This window comes from Ascidiella aspersa, chromosome 9 (assembly GCF_963924565.1).
Source record: "Ascidiella aspersa chromosome 9, kaAscAspe10.2, whole genome shotgun sequence".
NCBI lineage: Eukaryota > Metazoa > Chordata > Ascidiacea > Phlebobranchia > Ascidiidae > Ascidiella > Ascidiella aspersa.
The window spans coordinates 5111469-5139389 of NC_139455.1; the positions used below are offsets into that span (position 1 = coordinate 5111469).

The 27921-nt window shown below is 37.5% G+C and overlaps 1 protein-coding gene across 1 annotated transcript; it reads left to right on the forward strand.

The window, feature by feature from the left end:
* Window positions 1-2: 2 nt before the first annotated feature.
* LOC146132020 (GTPase-activating protein and VPS9 domain-containing protein 1-like) lies at window positions 3-27830 on the forward strand. The gene is made up of 34 exons (XM_083397181.1): window positions 3-152; window positions 379-499; window positions 1629-1729; window positions 2783-2932; window positions 3368-3462; window positions 3870-3939; window positions 4322-4435; window positions 4785-4935; window positions 5281-5435; window positions 5865-5939; window positions 6671-6823; window positions 7773-7893; window positions 8383-8502; window positions 8971-9045; window positions 9791-9903; window positions 10349-10475; window positions 11046-11197; window positions 11832-11932; window positions 12625-12867; window positions 13774-13933; window positions 14815-14935; window positions 15585-16352; window positions 16649-16729; window positions 17796-17929; window positions 18510-18699; window positions 19308-19372; window positions 19791-19903; window positions 21024-21392; window positions 21914-22058; window positions 22756-22889; window positions 23712-23884; window positions 24904-25018; window positions 25719-25989; window positions 27687-27830. The coding sequence occupies exons 1-34, from the start codon at window positions 87-89 to the stop codon at window positions 27825-27827; spliced, it is 5283 nt and encodes a 1760-aa protein (XP_083253307.1). The 5' UTR covers window positions 3-86; the 3' UTR covers window positions 27828-27830.
* Window positions 27831-27921: the final 91 nt, after the last annotated feature.

Here is a 27921-nt window from a genome sequence, read left to right on the forward strand (position 1 = left end):
CTAGGTAAATTGCTTCTGTTTGTTCAGTTATGAAATGAAGCATTTCTATCATTAAAACAAAAAACCCGTTAATGGGTTAATAAAACATGTTAAATCTTCAAGAATTGACCAAAAGGCTTCATGAAGAAAATCAATTAGTAAAGTCTGAGCAGGTACACCTTGTTTAAAACGCATCAATGCCTAGACTGTAAATTTAAGTTGTAAATGCTGTCATAGAAAATTAATACTGGATATACATTTATATTGTCTTTAAAATGGTAAAAACTGTAACCTTCACAGTATTTTTGGTTTTATCGTAGAATGTTGCAAACTTTATGGTTTGTAATACTATGCTCCTTCCGGACTTCAACAGAAACCAATTTTTATTTTCAACTTTAGGATCTAATCTGGAAGTTAAATGAGCAAATCCGGCAACATGTTGGAGACCTCTCGCACTCATTCTGGATTACTCGGCACCATTACTTAAACCTGAACCGCCTGATTTTGAACCAATCCCAAGGTTTGCTTTAATATATATTCCAGTGTTTGTTTCCCAATGTATGAGTCAGGTGATAATTCTTGTAGGTGCCTTTCAAGAAACAAAACTATATACTATATTAAAAACAGTATAAACAGTATAGCATTATTACCTTATAGTTGCAATCAGTTCAACATTTTATATATGAATCATCTATCCTTATTGCTAAATACTAGAAATGTATGCTCAAAAGATTTAGTTGAAAAGAACTGTATTTGGCTTGCTTACTTTCCACATATGTCCACTTATTACATAGGCAACTTAGGTCTAACTTGGGCCACTTTTTTTATTTTTCTTGGGCCACTTTTTATTTTCATGAGCACTGTTGATTCTCATAAAGCCTTAGTCAGCCAAAGAATCCCATAAAAACCTATTGTTTGAGTAAAACCTGATTTTTGTTTGAAGGCACCAAGTAACATGGATTGGATTTTTGCTTTATTTTTGTAATGAAGCCTATATATAAATTATTTTTTGCTTTTCTTATTTCGAAACTTGCATTTCATTTTTGTAAAATATAATTTTGTTTACTACTTTTTGTGATTCACTAGGTACAACAGATGTTGTAATATGGTGTTAAACAGCAGTCCTAATTGTAATGTTGCAACATAAAAGTGTTTTAATACCATGACAGAATGGCTGAGCATGGTTGCATGTAACTGTTGACTTGTACTGAATAATATATTTGCCTAAGATTAAAATGCCAGGTTACACATCACTAATACATTAGAATAGGATGTACTGAAAAATGTGGGTGGCTTATCTTGGTGACGTGAAGATCAAAACACTTTGGTCATTATTTCAACAGATATATATGCTCTTGCAATTTTGACCCAGTTATTAAACAGGGATGTCCACCCAAAACAAGTGTGTATACTTATTTTGTTATTAGCTCTTCAATTTTCCTAAACTACCTTTACGCATTAGGGTGGAATTGCTCAACACCACAACTTTTTAAAATTAAATAAGGCATTAAAGAGTGCTTTAAATTCTCAAACTCACCTTCCAATTTTGATTCAACCAGCCTTGTTTAATTATTTCACCATTTTGTTTTCATTTATTTGACTACAAGTTTTGTTGTTCCTATCTTAAATGTAGTGTTTTTACATTGCAGCTGTATGCAGCCAACGAGCAAATCATCTTGATACTATTCAGTTTGTTGATGCTTATAAGGAGCTGGGGTATCAGGAGTCAATGTACGGTCAATTTATTGAGGTCAGTTTTCAACAACATGAACATTTTATAGGGTTAACACTGAATTAGCATTTGCACTCACGAGTTGGGCCAGTGTTTAACCATCAGGGCTCGCATGGACTAAATAACACTCATCAAGAATATTGGCTTCGCACAGAGCGAATTGCTGTGGCATTGGCGAGTGCAAAATCCTAACGCTATGTTGAATCCAAACAAGGTGGTTCTGGCTTTAGCAAGGCTATATCGTCGGTATAGAACCAAACAGGGCTATTTCCAAATTTTGATAAAAAAATTTTTTTTAATTTTGTTGTAATATGAACAATTGGAAATAGCTCTTAACAAAAAAAATATATATATTTTCATAGCCTATATCTCAAGTTTATAAGGTGTATGTCCAAATGTAAATTCTGCCAAAAAAAATTTCACATCCAAACTGGTCTCTGTCCGTGTGTGGACATAGACCATTTTCTAAAAAAATATTGGTAATGCTCTAAGTCCATTTGGGGACTTGGCCTAAGTCCACTAAGTTTAACTTATTTTTGGATTTGGTGACCAGCATTTGTATACATTGTGGTTTTAAGCATAGTATCACAATATTATATACAGTTAGGTTTTTCAAAGAATGTGTCATTTGTCCAATCTAAGTTCAGTTTTGTTTCGTAGTCTAAAACCAACATTTCCTTGTGTTAACAGGATTGTTTTATTGCGGTTTAAATTGTTTAATTATATAACGTTTTTTAGTTAATAATTAACTCAAAAAATAAAATATATGCATAGTTATATTGTGAGATAATTGAATATAATGAATGTCAAAGCAAGACCAAAAAGATTGAGTAAATAACATCATCTGCATTACAGAACCATGTGTACCTTAATATTTAAAATGAAAAGGTTCTGGAACGTCTTTTTTTTCATATTAGAGCAGACATAATTAAAATGTAATGCTACTTTGCAGTGCACTTTACTAAGAAAATCAATAAGTATACACCAGGGATAGTAACTTTACAGAAGTCTCTTGTCTTAATTACTAGGAATTCTTGTATTTTGCCTTACTCGTTTTTTCTTGATTTTCAGAGCTTCATTCACAACCCAACTCTGGCTGCTGCATGTTTAGCATACGGTGACAAGCTTGGTCTTGAGGCCACTACAGATGTGGCACGAACCATTGTGCTCAGCTGTTATGGGAATAACATCATCACCGAAGATTACAAGTATCTGCTTGAGGTAGTAATTATGTCTCTTACTGTCTTTGCGAAAAGCCCTGTTTTCACCTATATTGGGTAAAAACAAATCCTGTAGCTATTGAAATGCAATCTATTTTGGATAAGAGTAAGTTTAAATGTTTAATAAAGTTTATTGAGAACATTGGTTCAAGCATGGCATTTCGAAATAAATTGTTCAAAAGAATAGTGTCTTTTTAAATTAAACACTGTGTTTACGCTACTGTAGCTAATTCTTATCTAATATCTGCTTTTACATAAGTTACCATTGTACAAAAGTTATATACACACAATGTGAACCAGTAAATATTATAATATATTTCAATTGCAAACAGATAAAAAGTCATTTCACCACAGATATTAACATTAAAGTATGGACAGATATTTTCCTTATTTGTTATAACTTATTTCAATTGAACAATTGTTAACATTTCTGCAGCTAATGGAGACCCTCATGTTACTTCAACTGGCAAATGAGGAACAGCCTCGGCGACTTTTGCAAAAGGGCAGCAGTGCATTTTGCGTTGTCTTCAGGTATTTTTGCCATATTGCAAAATCGTTACATGTGAATACCCTTATTTGCACAATATAAGTTTGTAATTAATATTTAAGGATATTTACAGGCATTTGGAACTATCTAAAACTCTTTTGATATTTGTAATTATCAAATATAGTAACTAGATGGCAAATTGGCAACATTTGTCGTCATTAATGTATATAATGGTCAGAGCTAATTATATGTTTTGCCACCTTAAGAGAATTTCTGTTTATGCTAACAGTTTGACTCTGCTTCTGGAAATAACCAAAGCTGAGTAACAAACAACATATTTTTTATCAAAGCACTTGCAATAAAACAAACAAGCTAGATAATAAAAGCACATCACACCATTCCCGGGAACAGCACTTACTGATTACTGACATTATTTTGTTAATTGTTTTAGGCTGTTTGTTGAAGCACTTACAGAGGGAAAGCTTTTTCTTACTTCAGCTCTTCACCAGCCCGTAATGGAGGTAAGTGTAGATGATATAAAAAACAGTGTGATGTTTTTTCAATGATGTCTATTTTCCTCTCATCTTTGATTTTAGTTACCGGTTTATTTGTTTAAAAGAATAGCAAAAAAGTACTATTACCTTAAAATAGGCTAAAATTTTTTTCCAAAAGGCCCTGTTGAATTATGAATTTCATAAAGCTGTTGGGTCATGAACTACTATGATTGAAGTGTTTATATTAGTATTAGATAGCAATCATTTTATTTTATTTCCTTTTAGTTGTTTTCATGGCTTTCTAGCATAATATTCCACACAAAACAGCACATCCTTTGATATTGGCTTGCATGCAATTGTGTGTTGTGACTCACAGTTAAATGACCTGGCACAATTGCTGACTGCGTAGGTTTTGATGGATGACGAATTGTTCTTGGAGACCAACTCCAGTAAGATGCTTAATCGTCTGACGCCCCATGAAATTGAAAAGCGTTTCGGTCAACAGGATGACCCATTGTTCAAGGTAATAATGAAAAGCCACTTTATACCTTTTTGATTTTCTTATTTGAGTTGTTCATTTATTTTCAGTAAGACTATTCTAAAAAAATAGAAAATGTTAAATGATTTTTTTAAAGCTTTAATTACTACCGTTATGTAATGTTGTTTTTTAACGCAGGACAATAAATTCTAAAAAAATAACCAAAAATGTTTAAAAACAACTTCATTCAAAAAACAACTACTACGATTATAATATTCTTAAATTGTCTGTCTTGAAAAAGCCTATTCATTGAATAGTATAGTTGTGAAAAACCTGTTTTCTTCACAGTCATATACCCTAAACTAAACAATGATATTCAAATTAAAAAAAACAGGAAAAGATAAATGCTCATATTCAGCGAACAGAAGAGGCTCTAGTTCAAAAATGCTCAACATTTGTCAACAGTCTTCTTTCGGCGATGTGCTCCTTTCCGCAGAGTCTTGGTTGGATAATCACTCGTGCTTACCACATCGTTAAGGATTCAGGTAACTGAGAACACAAACAAGTTTTTTTTTTTTTTTTAGACAGCAATGCATGTCTGTCTGTATATCACAAAGCAAACAAGGATGTATTAAATAATTTTGGTGTATTTTTAAGCCCAAAGTTAGCTGTATATTTTTATTTAATAAAGTTTTTTTTTTTTTTGTTAAGGCTTTTCCTTTCTTGTTATTTCCAAAATGGTAAAAAACCTAGTTTTAATTGAACAAAATGTAGACTTTTTGAGGTAAGTCGATTGTTACTTGGACCAGTTGAATATTAAATTAAATAAACTCACTCAAGTGACCATACTTTGATTAAATATCATGCCTATTTTAACTGTTGGTTTTTAGGTTTAGTTTCGCCAAGTGAGGCGAGAGCTCTCTGCACCGACTTTTTGCTGCAGCACTTTGTCTGTCCCACCATTGTTAATCCAGAGCTGTACGGCGTTACTGGGGACGTCCCCGTTAGCGATATCACCCGTTTCAACCTTATACAAATTGCCCAGGTAGAAACTATGTTATGTGAACATATATGTTACGCAGTTTATAATATTTTATGTGATCAATTCAGGTCATGCGAAAAAATGTGCAAAACTGTAAACTGAGCACATAGATGTTCCACCAATGCAGTATTTGTTTATTTAAAAAAAAATTGGATCCTGGGCGTTTTAAATTTTAGTTTTGCAAGTGGATTCCATTCAATCATCAAAAAATACGTTTATGTGTCCAATGCAACTGTACAGTGCACACTACCTTTTTTCACTGACTTCCTGTGGCAATCAATACCCAAGAGGTTTTCAACAATCAATAGACTTACGAACCTGATTGATCCTGACTGATTACAATAGGTTTTACATTAATGACTTATTGTATATGGTCTACCTTTTTATCTGGATATTTAATATTTTTGCTCAACTGCACATTGTGTTTTCCAGGTTCTGCAGATTATGGCACATTGGGATGACAACAATCAGTCTGGGGGACAGTCATTCCATTCCAGACTGGACAGGGTGTGTTTTTGTTTAGTTTTGGGGGTGCTGGTTTTGATTACTGTTAGCCTATCTATTTAATTTGCAATATTAGCAAAAGCTGTAATTGCCTGTAGCGAAATTTCAGACACAAAAAACAAATTGCTGATTCGTATCTGTTTTTGTTTTTACTTGAAGTCTAAGTTTATTAAAAAACAAGAAATTGGTTTAATGCTTTAGAGCCGGGTGTCCCAAACTAGGGTTCGCACAAGAAGTTTAAGGGGTCTCGAGTAAGTCTGTATAATCTTTTATACATAATGTAGCACTGTAGCATCTTTTTTTTTGTATGTTTAATATGCTAATGGAAAAGTATTTTTGTTTGCTGCATATGCACCAGTTTTTCTACATCCGGGGTTCTTAACCTTTTTTGTATGTTTTACCCTTGTAGCAAATACGGATATCAAATTTAACTGCAATATATAAAATGGCGCTCATACCTGACGTAACATGAAGTAACTAAGAGGTAAAAATGATCAATTAGCGAAGCATAACGTTATTGCCCTAGACAATAAAGAATCAATAGGGCTACAAGGCTAGTTTGGAATTACAAGTTAATCTGAACTAGGAAAAGGCTACCAATACCTACAGCTGGCACAAATTTTCTTTTCCTGGAACTAATGTGGACATGTTGATTGATAGCATTTACCTAAAACGAGTACATTTACTCCAGGTTAATAAAGGCTGTTCTACAGCAAGTTATTTGTCATGTCTAGGGCCCAATGCAGAAACTAATTGATGCAGTTATCAACACAAACTGCGATGATGTGCTCACCAATGCTGTGTCACGACCACGAAACTTTAACAGCTCTGTCTTGTTCACCGTCCCGCAGCTCAATCAACTCATACAGTTTTTGAGAGACATTCAGGTAGACAGTTTTTTTATTTGGTTGTTCTATTTTATGTGGTGTGTAGTGAATAGTTTAAAAATTCGATTTGTACAGTATAGTACCAATTGCCCACAATTAAACTGAAGTTAAATTTTTTTGTTAAAGCTTAGACTTAAATTAAAAAAGACCTTTCAAAGCATATTGTATTTTTTGATGTAAAGTCGCATCAAAACACAAGCCCAAGAGATATCCTCATTTCTAGCCAGAGTGTCAGTTGTAAAGTAAGAACTGCATTTGATTGGACTAAATGTGAAGAATTTAAAAATCAATATGTTATTTGCTACGTTTTAATCAAAATGTTGTATATTACAAATCGTGGGAAAAAAATTTGACAGCTAATACAAAGAAGTGATTGTCTGATTGAAAATTGGGTGTGATATGATTTACTTGAGTAATTTGTTTTTGTGATGTTCAGTATCACTATTAAAATTTTTATTTGATATAAGCCTTTAATTTGTATCTACACAAATTTTATGTTTAAATATATATTTTTTACTGTGTTTAATTGACTAAACTACTTATGTGATTTCCAAGAAAATTCCAAAGTTGAAATCAAGATCGAATGACATAAAAAAAATACTAATAAAGTGAACCTAAAATTTTGATTTAAGATACTGTGAAAATCAATTTATGGCCAATATGGTATTGCAGATTTTTTAATAGAATGTCATAACAAACTTTAAAATGGGTACACTATGCACGGATCTGTAATGTAGCTTGATAATGGATTGCAAAGCAAAGGTCGAGTAGATCGCTGAAGATGGTACAAGCTCGTATCAAAACGTCATAATCAAGATGGTGTCGGTCTACTCGACCTTTTTGTCTTGGCAATTCATTATCAAGCTTTAAAATGTGTTTTTTTAAATAAAACGTCAGAATAATAACCAGCGCCTTACGCTCACCTTCGCCATATTTTCTGATGTTCCAGCAATCTGACGTGCGTGGTGTCGACCAATCCTCTTTGGCCCAAGTATTGTCTCACCTACCAAGCCAACCTCCGCCTTGTATGGTGCGGGCCGCTGCCCAAGCGGCTTCAACGTATGAAGAAGGTTCGATCTAATTTGCGTGTTGTTGTGTTTTGTGCCTGTTTACAGTTTTAAATTGTGAAAAATAGAGAACTTTTTAAAAGAACGGTTGTTCTACGCATAACTGTCTATCTGTTAGAAAGAACTGTAGAGCATAATGGTTGGAGGTTGTAGTGAGACGTAATAAGAATAGCATTGCCCATTGTTACGTGCTTGATAAAATTAGCACTACAAAATTATCACCGGTTGCTAATTAAGCACGTAACATCACTCCCTCCCCATACAGGAATAGGTAGCCTTTCGAATAAAAAGTTATTTAAAACTTTTAAAATGATACCTTCTACTATATAGGCTTTGATATTATTATTACGTCTTAGAACGAACTATCTTAACAAATACGCGACCGACAGTTGCTTAGACATGATCCCTAACTGTTAGCGATATCCCACTGAACTTGCGTTAAATATATTTTTGAGCTGTTTAACTTTATGCAAAAAAACTTGTTACTTTTAGGAAACCAGCAATTGAAGAACAGCCGGCCAGTCTCCTCTGGCGGTTCTTCCAACGATTTACTTGGCATGGCGAACAACTCTGGCACTCCGAATCGAAAGAAGCCAAACAGAATGACCAAAGGTGAAAACTAGATTAGGAATGAAAAGCCTTAATCACATATGCATTTAAAGCAGGGGTTCCCAACCTTTTTCACCGTGACTCCCTTTGAAACTTTTGAGACATCATTAGCCGCCCTGTTATTTCAACCTTCGAAAAAATGAAGAAACGTCATTTTTATTAAAAAATTGTTTTATACAGAACCGGTAGTTAATTAAGCATTATTTTTTTAAATTTTGTTATTGCCGCTTGAAAATGGCCCCCTAGGTGGTGATGGCCCCCAAGTTGGGAACCTCTGATTTAAAGTATACTTTCAAAGTATACTTAAAACTAAAAGCTATGTATAAAAAACGTCCCATTTATGAATAAAACACATAAAAGGAAACCATAATAATCAAACTACCTTTTAATTTACTTTGTGCAAGGTACCAAAGGCCGAAAAAATACCACTCTGATAGATCATTTTACATTTTACATTTTACATTTTTTTAGCCAAAGGTAAATCGCCCAAAAGGGAAGACGGTTCTCCAAATGGTGACCCTGGTGCAGACGAATCATCCGCTGCTGGTGGTAAGCGGCAGTTTATTAATTGGTTTATTTTTATGAAAATTGTATGTTATCCTTTTAAAATCCGAATCAATATGGGGTTTCAATTTTGCGAAATATCTGATTCTTTTTTTCGAACATCTGCGTTTTATTTGTTTTTAGAACTTTTTACTTGGCTGTAGCAAACTTGGTTGAAAAAGTTTTACTTTGTTGTAGAAAGGATTTATTTACTTCGTAAGCAATGGCGACATTATTTTAAAAACGCGTTCTTAGTTTGCCCCCGATAGATGCTCATATTTTTTGACCATTGATGGCCTGTTCTATTTATTTTACCACAACAACAGTCAAGCAATAAGCGCGTTTAAATTATATTTCTAAATAATAGATTTACATGTTGGTAGTGCGTATAATGTCACGCCGTTTTATTGCAAATTTTAATTTGCGTTTAAATATGTTATAAATGTGTCATTATATTGGTCACAAGAACTTGTAAATGATTTTTAAACTTAACAGAGATGTACTTTACTGTGCGTTCTCCTATTTACACAATATATGCTGGACATTGTGTCGCAAAGTGCTGTAAGTCAAACTTAACAATTTAGATGCAAACAAGCCAAGTCATAGCGAAGTATTCAATGACATTCTTATGGTTTTATTCTTTTACCTTCTGGACAAGTAAAATTCGGATATAGCAGACAACCGGGCTTAGTGACAGTTTGATTTTTTAATATTAATATTATCAATGCAACATTTTTTATTGATACAGATAACGGATCCCAGCAAAGCATCCATGAGCCGCCCGACAACGTCCTCATCATCAGTCTCCCTTCGCAATCGGAAAACTCGCATGACTTGCTTGGTACTTTAACTGAAAACGAGGTAAGTGACTTGGATCTCTTAAATTCCTAGTCGAGGCAATGTGATCAGTTGTTGCATTGTAAAGTACAAAGAATACCTTTTTAAGTTGTGACGTGCGAAACCTTACTAATAAATATTTTACGTGAAAAAATTCTTAAATATTGAACTCAAATAAGGTAACCCCCAGGCGTTTGGGATTAAAAAAGGTTCAGCCCAATGGATTCCCTTCATTGCTTTTTCCAGTTTGTAGACTTGAAAAAATACACGTTTTTTACAGCAAATATATATATATATACTACGGCTTATCGATGGTTTATAGCTAGACAACGTTTATAAAACCATAAGGTCGTTTAATTTGTTTACCCATTTTTGTTGACCTTAAACCGTAAGAAGTGTTGGGCATATTCCTCGGTACGTCGCCACAGTGGCTTCATGCCTGCGTAATTTCAAACTATTCTCTTGTAAGGTTATGGAGTTACGGAAGGCTCAGGGAAGTCGGTCCAACCAGAACGGTCAGGTCGGAGGTGGACAACTGGACGAAGCAGAGGCTGACCGACTGGAGAAACGCTCAAGGATATCCCTCTACTCTGGAGGTAGATCAGGGGAAATCACTGTTCACTCTAGATATTAGTTGTTAACACACATATGTGCGTGCATGTTTCATTGAATAATGATATGGTTACTGTAGGCCCGCTTTACAGTATCAATATGAAGTTGCTTGTACTAAGAGAACGTGTCAAGCATCTGAGTATGGTTATTTCTCGACTAGCTCCACTCTGATCCTGTGTAGCTTAGTCTTTAAAAGAGCTGTATCACGGTTGTTGTACACATATTGTATGTTTATCTTTTACGTTTTGAGTTAATTTGAACTTTATAGTTTGCTTGCAATTACAGACCTGTTTATACAGAATCAGTTTGCCTAAAATTATATTCAGTTTTTTAAAATGTGATTGTTAATTACATTTACTACTGTTATGTTGTTGATCTCTACATTTATAACGTTACTTAAAAAAATAAACATTTACAAGTGTTAGAAGTTAAAAATGCTTTTACTAGTCTCTAAAAGGGTTCAGAAGAGCTAGATCACAAATGTTGATCACACATACGTGTGTTCTTCCATTAACTCAAACCGTATTAAATTTAACCGGATGTCGGTGGTTTAGCTTCGGACATGAGCGAAGATGGTGAGGGGATGCGGAATGAGGATGGCATCTCCAGGACTTCCGGCTCCTCATCAATCGACATGGATCGAACGGAGAGCGTTCCTCCTGATGACGTAAGCAGCATCCACGCCGTCAGTTCCCATGGCAACCAGGTACGTCAAACGTTATGCCTCGGTCCTTATTTTTTTAAATATTTTAAATGTCGTTTTAGAAAAATAATTCCAAGTTAATTAGGTTCCTTATCTAATTTAGTAACTTGTAGAATATTTAGTGCTAAGAAAGAGCCCTGAATGCTTCAGTATAATGATACTGACTTTATGGAAAACCAGTAGCTCCATTATAGCATTAGCAAACAATAAATACTTGAATATGCACTATCTAGCCTAATGAATATTTTAGAAGGATTTTATGATCCGTTAACCCCCAAAACGACTGGGGGTCGGGGTAGTTGGTAAACATGATCAAAAACAAAAAAATCAAAATTTAATTTTATATGTATATAATACGCAGGGCGCAGATATTTAGATACTCCCTAATTTAAAAATAAAAAACAATCACTCAAAAAAGGCGGAAGGCCTTCCCAAACTTTTTAAGTTCGCGAACCACCTTAATTATGCAATAATTTCCCGATCTTATAGAACACTGCAACATTTAGAAAAGTTTCGCGACCAACCTGAAATAGCTTATGGGTCGCGACTCACTGGTTGGGAAGCATACAGCATCTTTAAATAAATATCGCATCTTGATGTCTGATAATAATTTTTGTTCCGATTGTCCTTCCTCCAGGATGAAGATGAAGAAGGGGAGGAGGGTGACCAGGAGAGCGTGACGCACGTGAACAATGACGAGGCACTCAAAGCTCTCAGTCGAAAGCTTCCTACATCAAGGTAAGTAACCAGCTAACATTCTATACAAGGTCCAAGACCCTAGTTTTTTTACTTTAGTGGTTAGCGTTTCTTGTAATAACAAAATGTAGCAAGTGTTGGCATCATGGTTGTTTCTCGTAGCGATCCCCTCTGTGTAGCTCAGTTGGTAGAGCGACGGCCCCGGTATGACCGATGTCGTGAATTCGAACCTCATTTCAGACTAGTGTTTTTTCTAGCCTGTCTTGCATGCATTAGGGCTAGATCACAGTTTTTAAACACAAATGTGTGTGTATCTTTCATTGAATGATGATATGGTACTGTTGATCCCCTTAACTATAAAGTTGCCTGTACTAGCAAAATGTAGCAAGTAGTGGCATCATGTTTGTTTCTCGAATCGCTCCCTTCTTAGCCTGTGTAGCACTGTTGGTAGAGCCTTGGTAGAGTTCGTTGGCATTGAGTGAACCGTATATTGACTTTATTCTAACTGTGCTTGGCCAACATATTTCCCCGTATTTTAGTTAAGTTAAAAGGCCCCCTCGTTGGACAATTGTTTTAGTAGACAGAGCGACAGTCCCGGTATGACCAAGGTCGTGAGTCCGAACCTCACTACATGCTATAGTGATTTTTCTATCCTATCTTGCTTGCATCATTGGTCGACTGCAGTAGCTTTCGGTGAAGAAACAAATTACGATTCCTCTTGTTTTCTCGTTCAGGGAAAGTATCGAGGACAAGATGCGCAAGTTCGAGATCCGTCAGGAGATGGGCGTCCGCTTCGCCGACTCCAGCGTCCCGGGTCCTCGTCGGGAGGAGTCCGGACACTCCGGAGGAGCTGCGGACGCGAAGAGCGAGACGTGGAGTATAGACGTTTACGCCAGCGACTCTGAACCTCCAGCCGAACAGGAATCGCAAGCTGTGAGGCTCGGGGAGATAGCTGAAGACCCAGCTGAACATATCAGGTGACAAGTGATGTTTTGTGCTCTTGTTCTGGCTAAATCCGGAGTTCTTAAACTTTTTTTACCGCGGACTACTAATTTTTTTGCCTAGCGTGGACCAAGGTAGGCAAGAAAATTCTAAAAACGATATACAACTACACTTCATAAATCTGCTGATTACTGTCTAAAAATGTGTAAGTGAAATGGAGTCTAAATAGGATTCAGTACAAATCCGTTTTATTTTTAATCGTCGTCGCACAATGATTTGTTTTCGCAGCAAAAACTGTGCCAGTCTAATGTTTGAAAAATAAGCCCCTTTATAATAGGGTGCATCGTAATCCCAGCAAACTTTACAAAAGCATCGGAGGAAAAAAATGCAAGAATCACTGGAATATAATATGAATTGCTTGCAGCTTTTCTAACTTAGTTGTTGTTATGCTTGTTTTTGCAAGCGGTAACACTCAAATATGCGTATCCTGGTTAAATACAGCGACTGTCCCGGATAGTCGAGGTCGTGAGTTCAAGTCTCACCGCAGGCATGCACCAAAGACGTCATTACTTTTTTTAAACAAGAAAACAAAGAGTATTGAAACGTTCAAAGGTGATATTTCGTGTTATTTAGTCAAAATTGTTAGTGTTTTGAAGTATAGTTGCCCCCGGTTGTTAACTTACTAATGTTTCATAAATTTACGATTGAAAGTTACAAAACCCTGCGTTTAGCTATATATCCTATAAATTTGGTTTCGTACCGACGTCGATACCACTCTAGTATCGGGCGAGTTCCGATACTTTCACTAGGCATCTGGTATCGGACCCAATCCAACATTATTCGACGTCCCGAACGACGGTCAGGAGTTGAAACCCCGGTGCAGCCGCAACTCTTCCGTTAACGCATTGTTAGGCTTAACGTTGCTTTATGACTCACAATAGGAGCACCTCGGTGTCGGTCGCGTCTCTTCTCGGCCTCACGAGGGATGAGGACTCCAGGAGTGACGTATGGAGCGTCGAGGTGTTGCCTAGCGACAGCGAGCCTCCGGACACGCGTGCTGACGTCAGACTGCAGGAACTGGAGTCGGAGTCGGGGACCACGGTATGAGAGTTAGCATTTTAATAGGGATTTTTTCTGCTGAATTGTGCATTGTGAGATATATAATGTTAAATAGTTGTTTTGATCAAAGGTCAGAGTCCCAAATCGTACACATTAAGCAAAATATTAAGTATTTTTTACCCATGGTTTTCTAATGTCTGTATTTTTTCACATTGGTAATAGACACTGTTTCATGGCATTTTAGGTTTATTTATTTCTATGTGTATATTTATTTGTACTTGTAAGAAAATGAAACGTTTCTATCTTTATAATATGATTTATTTAATAGCCTCACGTTGTTTCCTCTTTATTGAGTTATTATAATCTAATTTTGTATTTTTTGTGTCCATTGCGTTTAATAATGCCTTTTGTGTTAGCTCGCAAATGGTAGCTGTTTTTAAATCCCTACTTTTTCCATTTTATTTTGTTCTATTAAATTTTGTTGAAAGTACAGTGTCCTATACTTTATACCGTTATATACCACTGTAAGAGAAGTCAGGATTTTAATAGGATTTTGCGCCTTCGGCACTACGCTTTGTTGTGTAATTTACTTATTAATAGCCTTGTTTATCGCCAAAACATGGCAAGGTTCATACATTCCTTAGCCGAACACATCATTTAAGTTTAGGGGCGCGACCAAAAACAGAAGAATTTTCGCCAAAAATGCTTGTCACCAGAAGGCTGGCAAGATTCTGCCAGCCTGCAAATAGTGTTCTTATAATTATATTGACAAAATAACAGTTAGTTAGCCGAACCTTCTTAATCATTTTTGAATTTCGTACAAATTTTGAAAACGCAATAAGACTAAACAACACACACCTTCGAAACACTCTAGTTATAACTTTTTGCTTTTATGTGATTTTTTATGATTGACTTTCTGCCAGGCTACCGAAGACGCTCTGGAGGACAATAGATCACGTGCCAGCACTCCTAGTCTCAGCGCAGCCTCTGGTTTTAGCGGCGTTTCTGGCCTCAGTTTGGTTTCTGATCTCAACCAAGCCAAAGGTATGCGATTACGTAAAATTAATTATTAAGGCCCTCTCACAATTGAGTGAACCCGTGTGTTCACTTTAATTGTACTTGGCCAACTTATTTCCTCGTATTTTAGTTTAAATGCCCAAGTCGTTGGTCAATCGATGTATGTGCTATTATCGTAGGTCAGTCGACTTTAGAAAGGAAGAGTTACCAATAAACACATGCTTTTTAATACTTCAGCTGTTGTTTATTACTTGATGTCGGTTTGTTAAGTGGCCAAACCTTAGGATTTATAAGCGTTATTTTCATACAAAAAGTAAAACCAAGGGTTTATATGTTAAAAGTACTACGCCACGAGAAGTTAATGACACAGCACTATTAGTATAATAATGGCTTTCCTTGGTTCTCTCAGTGAAGAATCGTGCCTTTGGAATTTTGGCTACAGGTACCGATCCGCAAGTGACAAAAGGTTAAGAAACACTGGGTTAAACCATTTATGAAAAACAGTTTAATAGGTAAATTCGTGGCCGACATAATTTGGCGAAATATTATTTCGCCACAGTTTGATAAAACTGAAAGACTTGCTAACATTTTTTTTGGTAAGTGTTATTTTTTAATGGAGTCCAAATTTTAACTCAAACCCAACCCTGCAACTAACCTCTTTCCTCCACACGCGCAGCCGGCGAGGAGCAGTGGGCTTCGTTCGGCAAGGGTCCGAACAGCATCAGTCCGGATGCGGAGGACCTCCTCAACCGTGAGGGAGTATCGCGCGAGAGCAGCCACGGAGGTGGAAGCTCGAACAGCAGCGAGATGAACGACCGCTCCCGACCTCACTCCTCATCTCCGCGTTTCCACGACAGCAACTCCGCATCTGCCTCCACCTCCACCCAGTCTCCGGTGCTCATGGTATCCAGGATAAAATCCGAGTCCTCCGATGCTCTTGGGAAGAGCAGGAGGGATATAAAGAGCAGTGGGGAGGTTGTGGTTGAGAAGACGGTCGCTTGGAAGCTTCCCGACCAGGAGAAGGGTCATAATGATGAAGATCCATCTTCTTCCTCCAAGAAGAGCAAAAGTCCCGTGTCCTCGCATCCGGTCATGGACTTTGACGAGCACATTAACACCATCAAGAGGAGCCCGTTCAAGAAGCAGAACCGGGATGCTGAGAACAAAGCGGACAGCTTGCCTAGCAACCCACCTAGCAACCAGCCTGTGTACGCTTGGGATGAGAAGGCTCCTACTCCGAGTTCCAAGACTCCTCCTCCGAAGATCAACGGACACTCTTCTTCTTCCAACTCCGGAGGCTCATCCATGGTCAACCACGATCCCTCCTCCGCGTTTCTTCCGGTTAAAACAACGAGTGAGGTTGGACAAGATGTGCTCAGGGACTTTGATCCTCTGTCGAACGGAAGTCAGTCGACTCCAACCGCAATCGTTTCTCCTGACAAAGGTGCGTCCGATGTTTATGTCGAACAAGGATTTTCATTTTTAAAGACCAAGTGAAGTTTTAAATTCGACAAGCTTGGTACAACCGTGCTTTGTGTTCTTAGTTTAACTCATATATAATAATTAGTAATTATTCATTGGACAGCTTGCTGGCATTTTAGTTAGATGAAAATAGTATTTTTAATTAGATAAAATCGTGCTTTTGAACCAAACTAACTTTTTATGTAGAGAATTGCGAGTATTAAAAGTAGCTTCCTATGTTAGTTTGTTTCAGGAAACAAGTTTTTTTAATTATTACAGCGATGGCGGGGGACGGAGTTGCCAAAGCATCTACTCTTCCACCCAACTTAAGTCCAACTCACGCCCCTAACTACACTCAAGGTACTTACACCTATCCCACTTAGATGTAATCATTGTAAAAATCCTGATTTTCTCGCAAATATTTGTTGTCAGTGTTAGTTAAACGCATAACCCCCTTTTCCACTTTTTATTTTGGCGAGACTTCTCAGCTGTGGCTTCCCCAATATGCTATGGTTTTTAAAGATCGCAACAAACGTTCTCGTTGTGTAGTACAAATGCGTAGAAATTAGTTCTGCTTAACGTTAAAACATTGGAGATCTAATTTGGATTGCTCGAACAGAATACAGCTTAACGATATGTACATAATCTATATATATATGTGTATATATATATATATATATAATATGAAGGAAAATATGTGACACATCAAACGAACTTTGTAATAATCATAATATTTGTATTTAAGTCAAGGTCTCCTAGTCAGTACTAGAACAATGTTTGTTAGCCTTTTGACACTTTCCCGCCTGTAAAAATGCAAAAATCTTTCGCGGACCGCCAACCACCATTTAAGGCACGATATTTTACTGAGACACATTTAGGGCTAGTCACTATTAAACAACACTTAGCACTTATTAAAGAAGTATATAGTAATATACAGAGTTACTAGGTCTTGAAAGGTTAGTATGGAATTCTCGAATATTTTAGGACAAATACTTATTTTAGTATAATCCTAGTGTGAGGCACCACAATTAAGGTAACAAATCCTCATGTGCACATTTGCTACATTTTATAGAGTAATCTCTTATAGTAATGCAATAATAAATATTCCTGTAAACTTTCCTCGTGCAGGTTAAAAAAAGAGACAAACTAAAATGGCTTTTTCCAAACGCATACCACAAATCATAAACTCAGCCATGCAACTTGTAGCCGTAACCAAGAAGCAGTAAGAATACAACACTGCAAGTTGTGTAATTGATCTTTAATTTTAATTTAGATCTAAAGTGACATGAACTACTCAAGGATATTTTTGCATTTACGCAGTAAAGCTTGCAAAAAAAAGTTTGTTAACTTCCCAAATGAAACCATTTTTTATCGCTGACCCTCGGTTAAGTATCACTGTACTACTGAAAGTTGTTTTGTTCTTCAGACAACGTGTCCCCGAAGGCAACCCACAGTTCGTCCAGACAACAGCAGCAGCAGCCCCATTCACCTGCCGGTCTACGAGCCAGGGAGAACCAACAGTCGCCGCACAGCACTTCAAGATCGCCATTCTCCGACTTCGTAAGTCAATAAAAAGTACACTTAATCGTCCAGCAATATTGTTTTAAAATTTCAGCAAAATTCTAATAAGCGTAGCCTATACACAATGTTGTTAATGTGCAACATTTATATTTAAAATAGCTGAGTAAAGGCATGTGTGTAAGTAAGATAAACAGAATGATATTGATTTTTGCTCATATGCTTGGTGTGGCTCTTTTTTAGTTAACCAGGCAAGGAATGCGGCTCTTGGTCTCTGACTTGTTGGCATCCTCTGCCTTAAAGTAATAACGTTTTTTGAGAATAACATTCGTTCTACCATGCCTAGGCAACGCATTCGCGTAAACTGGCCGTTGGTCCGTTATGAGAAAAAAAATAATTTGGTTTAGGGTTAAAAAAACTGCGTATAGGATCACAAATCAAATTATCGGGCCTACATCAATACCAACATGATATCTTTCAAGTGCCTATATGCTATAGCTCTTTTGTTACCGGTATCGACTGCGATCCGACATTTTCGGACATCATTAACACTAACCCCCTAACCAACTTTTAATAGCACGGTGTGGATTCCTTAAAACCAATAATTATTTTTTTACTTTAGGATCCCCTCGACCCTCTCTCGCGACTTCCGGGAAGAGTCGATCGTAAAAAGTCGTGGTGGCGCGATAAGAGGCTCCCCACCTTCGGCAAGAAGGCCAAGCCCACCCACCGGGGGTCCCTGCCCGGCGCCGATGCGCCCAATGGAAGCCCGGGGGGCTTTCCCCGCGTCGAGAGCCAGGAGTCCTTCACTTGTGAGTGTTTTCTTAAACTGTGTAGAATTTAAATGTTTATGTTGAAAGCAGTATCCTTCGAGTAATATTTTCCTAAAATTAGTATGTATTTCATCTTTGACTAATACATTAAACATACTTGTTACACTATGCGCGGATCTGTAATGTAGCCTGATAATAAATTCAAAAGGTTTTCTTCAGTCGTAAGACTGCCACCTGATTGTCGTTAAATCAATAAAAAAAATAATAATAATAAAAATAAAAAAATTATAAAGCCAGTAAGGTCGAGTAAATCCACACCATCTTACTAAGACTTTTTGATACAAACTTGTATCAATAACTAATGACGAAGCAAGTTCGTATTTAAACGTCTTTATCAAGATGATGTCGATTTAACTAGACTTATTTGAATCAATACATCAATTGTTTTTTTATATATTTTTTTTGTTGTTGTTTTAGCCAATTCTGACTCTTGATAATCGGCCTCTTATTTTTTAACTGTAACACTTTCTTTGCCACAATTTGCACGGAAGCATGGGTGCGCACTGTGCAATAATCTTGGCACATTTATTCATGATTTTTTTTTACGTCCAACTGTAGGTGTTTACTTTTCCCTCGTTTTATTGCAGCTAATACTTCGGTTGATGGATCTTCATCTCCAGTAGCCGTTCAAAAATCCGAGGCCAATGAACAAGTGAGATTGATGTTTGTACTAATGCTGTTTCGATCAAAATTATAGAAATATTTTTTTTAAATTAAGGTTAACCAAAAAAACTCGTAAAACTCTGATTGTAGTACACTGAAAGTAAAGCGCATTGTGGGTCTTGTCCAAATTAGACGACTTCTTTCGAATTGCAAGTACAAGTGCAAGTACAAGAAAGGCAGAGCCAACAAACTAGACTGGGATTTCTTTACTTCAGTAAATAATCTTATATATGAGTTATATATGTCCCAACAGTACCTTGTCGGAATTAGACGACTTCTTTCGAATTGCAAGTACAAGTACAACAAAGCTAACAAACTAGACTAGGACATTAGAAATCTTCACATAACTAGTCTTTAGAGTTACATATTATATATGTTAACTTTTTTGCCTTTTCCCTCCATTTCAGAAATCCTCCCCTGGCGATGACATCATGCAAAAGTACATGAAGAAAGTATCCTCGAATCTAGCTAACGGGGAAAACCCGGACGCCTCTGGCTCGGATCTTAACGACTCGCAAAAGTAAGTGCTAGCTGATGAAACAGTTTTGTTCGACATTTGTTTTTTGTTTTGTTTTTTAATTCAGAAACTTTAAAACTGGAAAACTGACTATATACTTCAATGGAACTAATCCTGCATGCCAAATTATACAATGCGCTGCATAGAAATTTTCTCTGAAGCGAGTTAGTTATTTGGCTTGTTGAGACATAAAACATCAAAGCACTGGGATATGTTTCAAAAGATGTATTTATCACGCCATATATACTACGTTTATTACGACAAGATCTAAACAGTCAGCTTCGCACAAATATAGAAGTTGACGGAATTAAAACAGTTGAAATCTTTGTATCTATATTTAAAAGTAAAGTGCGATGCCTTTGCAAACCTTGTAAGACGAACTAGGATACTATGGCGCCTAATTCGGTCATAGGATACTTAACAATTAAAAAACGACGAACTATTTTCACCCTTAACGATAATACCGGGACCGTCGCTCTACCAACTGAGCCACACAGGCGCATTTCACATTGAAGGGGATCTACAGTACCATACCATCGGTCAATAAAATATACACACACATACTTGTTCAACAACTGTGATCTTGCCAAACACTAAGAGGTTTAGAATATCAAAGGTTTAGAATATCCACATAGAAGTAGGCAGCATTTTGAATGTTTCAAATATTTCTTTATTTTGTTAATGTTGAAAATGAATAAAAAGTTAGTCGAAACGTTCAAAATACTGTCTATTGAGGCTTTGATATCTTGATATTCTTACTACGTCTAGCTAAAACTCCGAACCATTATCTTAAAATTGGTATGTGTATTTGTATCTTTCACAAATACTAGGGATGTAAAAAAAAAAACACTTTTTTGTCGAGTTCCAGTTGGCACCCCCTGGAATTGTTAGGTTGCGTCTAAAAAACCCACAAACCAAATCTGAGCACGTTTGGTTCAGTATTGACCGTGCTACGTCAATTTGAAAATTAAGATTTCGGTTAAAATTTTGTAAAAAAAAAATTTATCCTTACCCCTAAATTTTTTTTCGGTTTTTAGAAGCAATTTAACAATTCCAGGGCCTCCCCACTCAAATTTGCCGCAAATTGTTTTTTTGAATAACCCTAATAAATACACTCTTGCAGTCTCAGCGGCTCAACCGCCACAACCGCTCAATCACCTCTCAGTGACGACACCGTTACCACGGCAACGCGTGGCGCCTCGTCCACGTCATCAACGGGCGCCTTCGGCGGCGGCGAGTGGGGTGCGACACCCAGCGGCGGCGCTTCGACCTCGGCCGACGGCGCCGGCCCGCGGGGATTCCCCAAGCATGAGTACGCCTACAAGAAGCCATGCTCGGAGCTGCGCAAAGACGCACGGCGCAAGCTGCGCGTTGTCCTTGGCAATACGCGGCCTACGTCACTCATTTTGATGACGCAACCGAGCGCGCTGACGTCACAGACCTCGGTCGACTTCCTGCTCGAGAACGACCAGTTCAATCAAGATGCGACAAAGTATGCTAAAGCGGCGTTTTTTACTGTTTGTGTTTTTTTGATGCAGTTTGAAAAAATTTGACGAAATAAACCGTTTGGGATAATTTTGACGAATTAACCTTTTGAAACTAGATTTTTTTTTAACTTGTGCAGAAGGAAGGCGATATTTTTAGCCTTTGAATTATACCATCAAAAAAAATGTGAATACAAGCGTAAAGAATTATTTTAACAATAAAAACAATACTTGACTACACTTTGCACGGATCTGTAATTTAGCCTAATACTAAATTGCAAAAAACTAAAAAGGTCGAACAGATCGACATCATCCTAAATAATAAACAGAAGATACAAACTTGGATCGAAACGTCTTCATCAAGATGATGTCGATCTACTCGACCTTTTCAGCCTTGTAATTCTTTATAAAAAATATACTTTTAAAAAAAAATTTGGCTAAAGTTTTAAAGTTCGCCATTTTTCACACTCCAAAAGTACTCAATAATATTTTTAACCCTGACATTTTTCAAACCATTATCCTCATCTAGGACGCGCGAAGAGCTGCTCTCGTTCCTCCGGATCCAGCACGCGGAGGCGCTGATGCTCCAAGATCAATCAAGGATCGCCCAGATCCACGAGGTCACAAGATGTGTGGAGGCGCTGGACGACTCCTCCTGCCGCAATGTTGTCAAGGTAACACACCTCAAGGACACAAGTGTTGTAATTTAATTGTTCGCAATATTTTTTATTTAAAATCTTTCTAAACTTAGAATTTTTTTTATACGGGGTGGATCAAAGACAAAAGTCTTCGAAAGTTTCATGAATTGATTTCGAGTATTGAAAAGTCTTAGATATTTTTTTTTGCAAAGGTTAATAAAACCCCGCAGTTGTTTAACTATCTCGTATAATAAACCTCCAACGATTGGTTAATCGTATGATTATAATTTGCATATCATTTCACATACGAGTCTTGTAAAATCACGTTGTGCAGTTCGGTAATAATGAAAGGCAGTTATGTATTCATTTTTCGCATATCTAGTAATTGTTTAGTCCTTCTAATCTAAATTATTCGCATCATTCAGTTTTCCAAATTTCAGTTGTACAAATTTTGGAAATATTTGGGCTCATAAATATTCTCCAAAAATAATTAATTGGTCACTAAAATGACCTCTACAAAAATTTCAAACATTGAAAGTAAATGATATGAACCTATTTAAGTAGCAAATAATCTTATTTAATGTACGCACAGTCGCACACCTTACTGTTTTTAATGGCAAAAACGTCTTGACAACAAAAGCAAACCAGCTGCGGTAGACTTAAGCCGAGGCCAAATTCGAAAGACGTCACACAGATTACTTGAACGTTTTTTCACTCTATCTTCCACACACAGGCGTTATGGCGGGGCTACAGGAGCCGCACCTGTTACCACTCTTACCTCGCCCGCGCACGTCAGCACCTACTGTCCGTCGTATCACACCTCAACCACGTGATTGTCAGCACCGAACGAGACCGGTCTATTTGCAGGTGAACAATTTTTCTTTTCTTTGAAATGCCTTGCTTCCCGCGCTTTGTTGCCAGCTTGATTGTTCTTGTTCTGAATGACCTGAATGTTAATGGGCCTTGGAACTTCCCGCTGCGTTGCTTCCTGTTCTATTTTTTTCCTGCTGCGTTGCTTACTGTTCTATTTTTTTCCTGCTGCGTTGCTTACTGTTCGATATTCTCTATTCTTTATTTTAGGCTCCATTATTATCAGGCAACCTTAGCTTAGAAACCCAAATTATTATTATTTGTTATCAAAACTGTAGGCAGTCCATGTGTACTCTGTGTATGCTTTAAACACATCTTAAGCTGTAACTTTCTACTTCTACATCACACACACTATATATCACAAGCCAGCAGTGTATGCGATTGCCCCTAATGCATTCATACTGTGGTGGGCGCTATTTAAATGTCCAGTGTGTAAGTTTATTGGTATTGAAACAAGTTATTTTAAAATGACTTAAGTCATAGTCGAGTCATTTGTAAAGAACTTAAGTCCAAGTTAAGTCTTTACAAAAAAAGTCAAGTCATCATTAAAACAAGTCATCCCAAAGTCAAATTACTGATATAAAAATAAAAAAAGTAAATTGCTCCACTTTGTAATTAAAAGTTAGATGAAATCACTTTTTTTAAGCCAAGTCACTTGTCTCATAAGTCAATTCTTTTTTTTATAAAAAGATGAAAACACTAAAAAGGCGTTACAACAGTGGAGTTTACCCTGGACTCAAATGCTATATTCACGAGGCGCTGTTTTACATCCTATGTGCGCGTTTTGCCCCTAAACACATACATTCTCTCCCATACCAGGCGCTACTTCACGGCGCAGTGTGTGCGAATGTTCCTCAAGCGCCGCGAGTCTTACATCGCTCACTTTCGTCATCGCTTCGTCGGTTCGAGTGCGATGGATGACAAGGCAAGTCTGGTCGACTCCTTCCTCAAGTGGCTCAACCAAGAAATGGCTAAGGACCAGATCTGGGAAGGTGGGCTTTTCAAGCTCTTTGCACTAACGTAGTGTTGTGCGCCGTTTTTTCGCCAGAAGATATGTTACTTTAGTCGTGGTAGGAATATCAAAGTCCATATGGAAATAGATAACATTCTACGTTTGGAATACATGATGTTTTCAACAGATGTTCAGAATGATTAAAGAGATAATCGAAACGTTCAAAATGATAGCTACTTCTATATGAACATTGATATTCCTTTTACGTCTAACTAAAACCTCCAACGATTATGCTATAAATCTTATAATTAATTTACAATTATTTTAGTTAATTCACTGAAATATTTAGTTGCTTTTACTGGGTGATATTACCTGCTTTGCCAAGTAAAATTGAGAGAGAATATTTTACAGGCTTACCACATGACCGAATTTCAATAAAGAATGACCCGTGGCCAATAAATGAAACTTCAAAATTTATGGATTATAACTAAAAGGTCCCACAAGTCGAAAATGGTCATTTAAACTGGTTTCAAAAAACACCGCTTTGGAAGGCTACTATGTAGGCTGGACAAACTTTGCTCATTTTCTAGGTTGTTTTCGGTATTTACTTAAAGGGCGACCTGAGCAATTCGCGGTTATTTGCTAGTTATATATTCTCTCATCAGTAGAGGTAGTAAATATAGCGTCCTGAACACGAAACACGCAAACGCCAAAACAAACCGCTCTTAAAAAACACAGTATACAAAGTGTAACACTTAAACGCACAATTTTCTTTGCGATTTTTTGTAAATACATGGGAGAAGTGCCATCTGAAACGTGTTCGTTCTTACCTACAAATATACAAAGCGCTGAAAGCTCGAAATACCACGTCGTGTTAGTGTCAAGCGTAAGTTGATAAGAACTGTGTGTAAAGAAAAACATAGTTAGTGATAAAATATGTGTCAAGCCATCAACTGTTATAATATTTCTCTCAACCTTATTATGCCAATCCTATAATGCCCGAAACAACTTTTTTTAACTCATACGTCACACTCCCACTTCCTCCCACTCCTTCTTCAGGAGCGAGCGACGAGCAGCTTTCGGAGGCGGAAAGCTGCATTGAGAGGAGCATCTTCACGCACATCTACAAGCCCGTGCTTTTCCCGAACGGAGACGGCGACATTCTTCGCGACCAGTGAGCGCTATAGGGACAGGGTCACTCTGACCAAGCGTTTTTTCACATTTTTGCGTTAATTGGTTAACCGGTTAATTACTGGGTCGAAAACGCTAAAGATACTGTAACGAAAAAAAAGTTTTTTTTTCAAACTGTTTCAAAAATATGGCTAAACATCTAATTTTTTTATTAGCTATTTCCTTACATAATATTGTGGCTAGACTAATTAACGGTAAGCGCTTTTTCTACAGAAAATGGCTGAATAACAAGCTTTAAAAAGTTCCGTTTTTTATTCTGAAAAAGTATTGCCAGTTTGTGTGATGAAACTTTTTCCTAAAATTCCAACCGACGTTTTAAAATCAATAAGTGAATCGAACTTTTTTAAGTAGAGAAAAGATATGGCAGACAATTTATTTAGTAAATTTGTTTTCAAATTATACACAACATTTCAGTAATCCTTTGTGGACTCCCTAAAACTTGTCCACGCACCACCAAGGGGTCTTTGGATCCCATGTTAAAAACCCTGATCTAAACTATCACGTAAAATGGCCAAAATTACCCCTTTTAGGGGTAATTACCATGGGTCACAATTTGAAAACCACTGACCTAGCCGAACGCAAGGCATTAATTTTGGACAACTTAAAAAGTAGCAGCAACACTCTCCAGAAAAGTTCGTTAATCTTTCAAACCTTCCACACAAAAAACATTCCCCTCCCCGCAGGCTCTTCCATCAGCACATCACGCGTCTCTCGGCTGTTCTCACACCCGCCCACCCCTCCCTGCAAGTGAGCGGCAAATACCTGCTCGAGTGTCCTTGGCCCTCGGCCCAGCGGGAAGCCCAGGCCATGGCGGCCCGGCGCTCCCCCAGGGGCAAGTTGGACGCGGCCTTGCGTACCTGCCGGGCCATCATGCACCTCCTCAAACTGGCCGACGAGAATGAGGCCCCCGGCGCCGACGATTTCACCCCTGTTCTCGTGTTCGTCTTGATTAAGGTTGGTTTTGATATATAAGCAATTAAGCGTATACGGCAGTAATCTTTTCAACTGTGTGCCGCCGCTTTGCCTCTAACTTGCTTTGAAAGATTGTTGAGTGTGCCGTGAAACTTTTTGTAATTTCGTAAAATAAGCTTTTTGTACTACAAAAGGGCCTACCCCCGTACTAGTGTTCGTCTGGATAAAGGCCAGTTTTGATATATGTTTATATTGTTTATACAGTGCCACCTGATTCCTCTATTTAGAATTAGACAAATACGGCCATATACAAAGATTTATATTGTTTGTAGCAGTAGGAGACGTTTTTTGTTACGTTGGCGTCTGCTGGTTTTACGAGTTTTAATTGTGTAGAAGGGTTAGCCAACACATCGGTCGCGATTGACCGGTCGGTCGCCACATTTCACCTGGTCGATCGCGTCGAATATTTGTTACGCCATTATGGTACCCTCTTGCACACAAGCGAAACATTAAAATGACGAATTGTGGTCTGGACAAGACTAATAAAGGGTTTTTGACTTAACAAATTAACCTCAATCGCAGGCTTGGAATGCAATTAACGCTCAAAAAGTGACTTTTTTACCGAACCAGTCGATCAAGAGCCTCTAAAAATATTTCAGTCAATCGCAACCAAACATAAGTTGGCTACCTGCTGTACGGCAATGGTTCTCAAACTTTTTTTTTTGGCGGCACACTAAGAAAATCAAAAAATATTCAAGGCACATTCAAAACAATAATATACCAACTTTACAATCGCCCCAATATACGGCAAGGCAATAAGTATAAATACCATACTATTATCACTTATTTCATGATAGTATTTATTCATTCGCACTTGAATGTATGCCTATTTGTAACGCAAACTGGGTATTTTCTAAAATTACAAACAGTCTTGCGGCTCCCTTAACAATCTTTCGAGGCACACTAGTGTACCGCGGCACACACACACAGTTTCAGAACCACTGATGTACGGTCTTCTTTCACTGGTAGATCAGGCAAACCCATATGCCACTGTTAAAAAATTGTTTTATTGCTGCGCTTTGCTGGTATTATCGGATGCTGACCGGTACCCATAGCCAAGTGGTAACTATGTAACCGTAGGACACAAGACTGGTATCAGTGATGTTCCAAAAACAAACTGACATAGACCTTTTAACCTTGGTTTGGGTTTTCACGACTTCTAAAGTCGGGCCGTGAACGTATATACAGTATACTGTACAGCAGTGTAGTGCAAATCTTGTTCTGTTATATTTGCAATTTAGAATGTACAGTTCAAGTGGAGATCTAAAGTAATAGTTCAGTACTTGTGTATGTATACAACTATACATGCGTGTACGATATCGGCTTACTTATCATAGTACAACCAAAAGACTTCCTAGCTTGCTTCATTGTTCGACTGATTCTGTTAGTCTGTCGATGGCTTCCGGTGTATTATACACATGTGCCGCGTATTGTTGGTAGGTGAGTCATGCTTTATGAGTGGATGTCTGTATTCCCACCTAATTTCAGATACGTAAATTGGTGAAGTACAAACTATTAAGAGTCGGAGCCGGACTCGGGACTCGACAAAATCGCACATCTGGCCAGAGTCTGACTCGGGTTTATTTGTTTGGCCAGAGTCGGAATTGGGATATTTTAACTGACTCCGCATGAGTGCGATTTCGACTCAACAAATTAAAAAAAACACAACTTTTCACCAGGCCAACCCGCCGCACCTTCTCTCCACCGTCCAATACGTCAACAGCTTTCTGGGCGCCAAGCTATCGGGTGAGGAGGCATACTGGTGGATGCAGTTCACCGCCGCCACCGAGTTCATCAAGACCATCGACGAAAGAAAATAAGGCCCTTATAGTCCTATGACAGGGGTTGTTAAACTGGGGTTCATGAAACTAGTTTTATGGGGTCCATAAAGGTCTGACTGAAATATTAGTATAT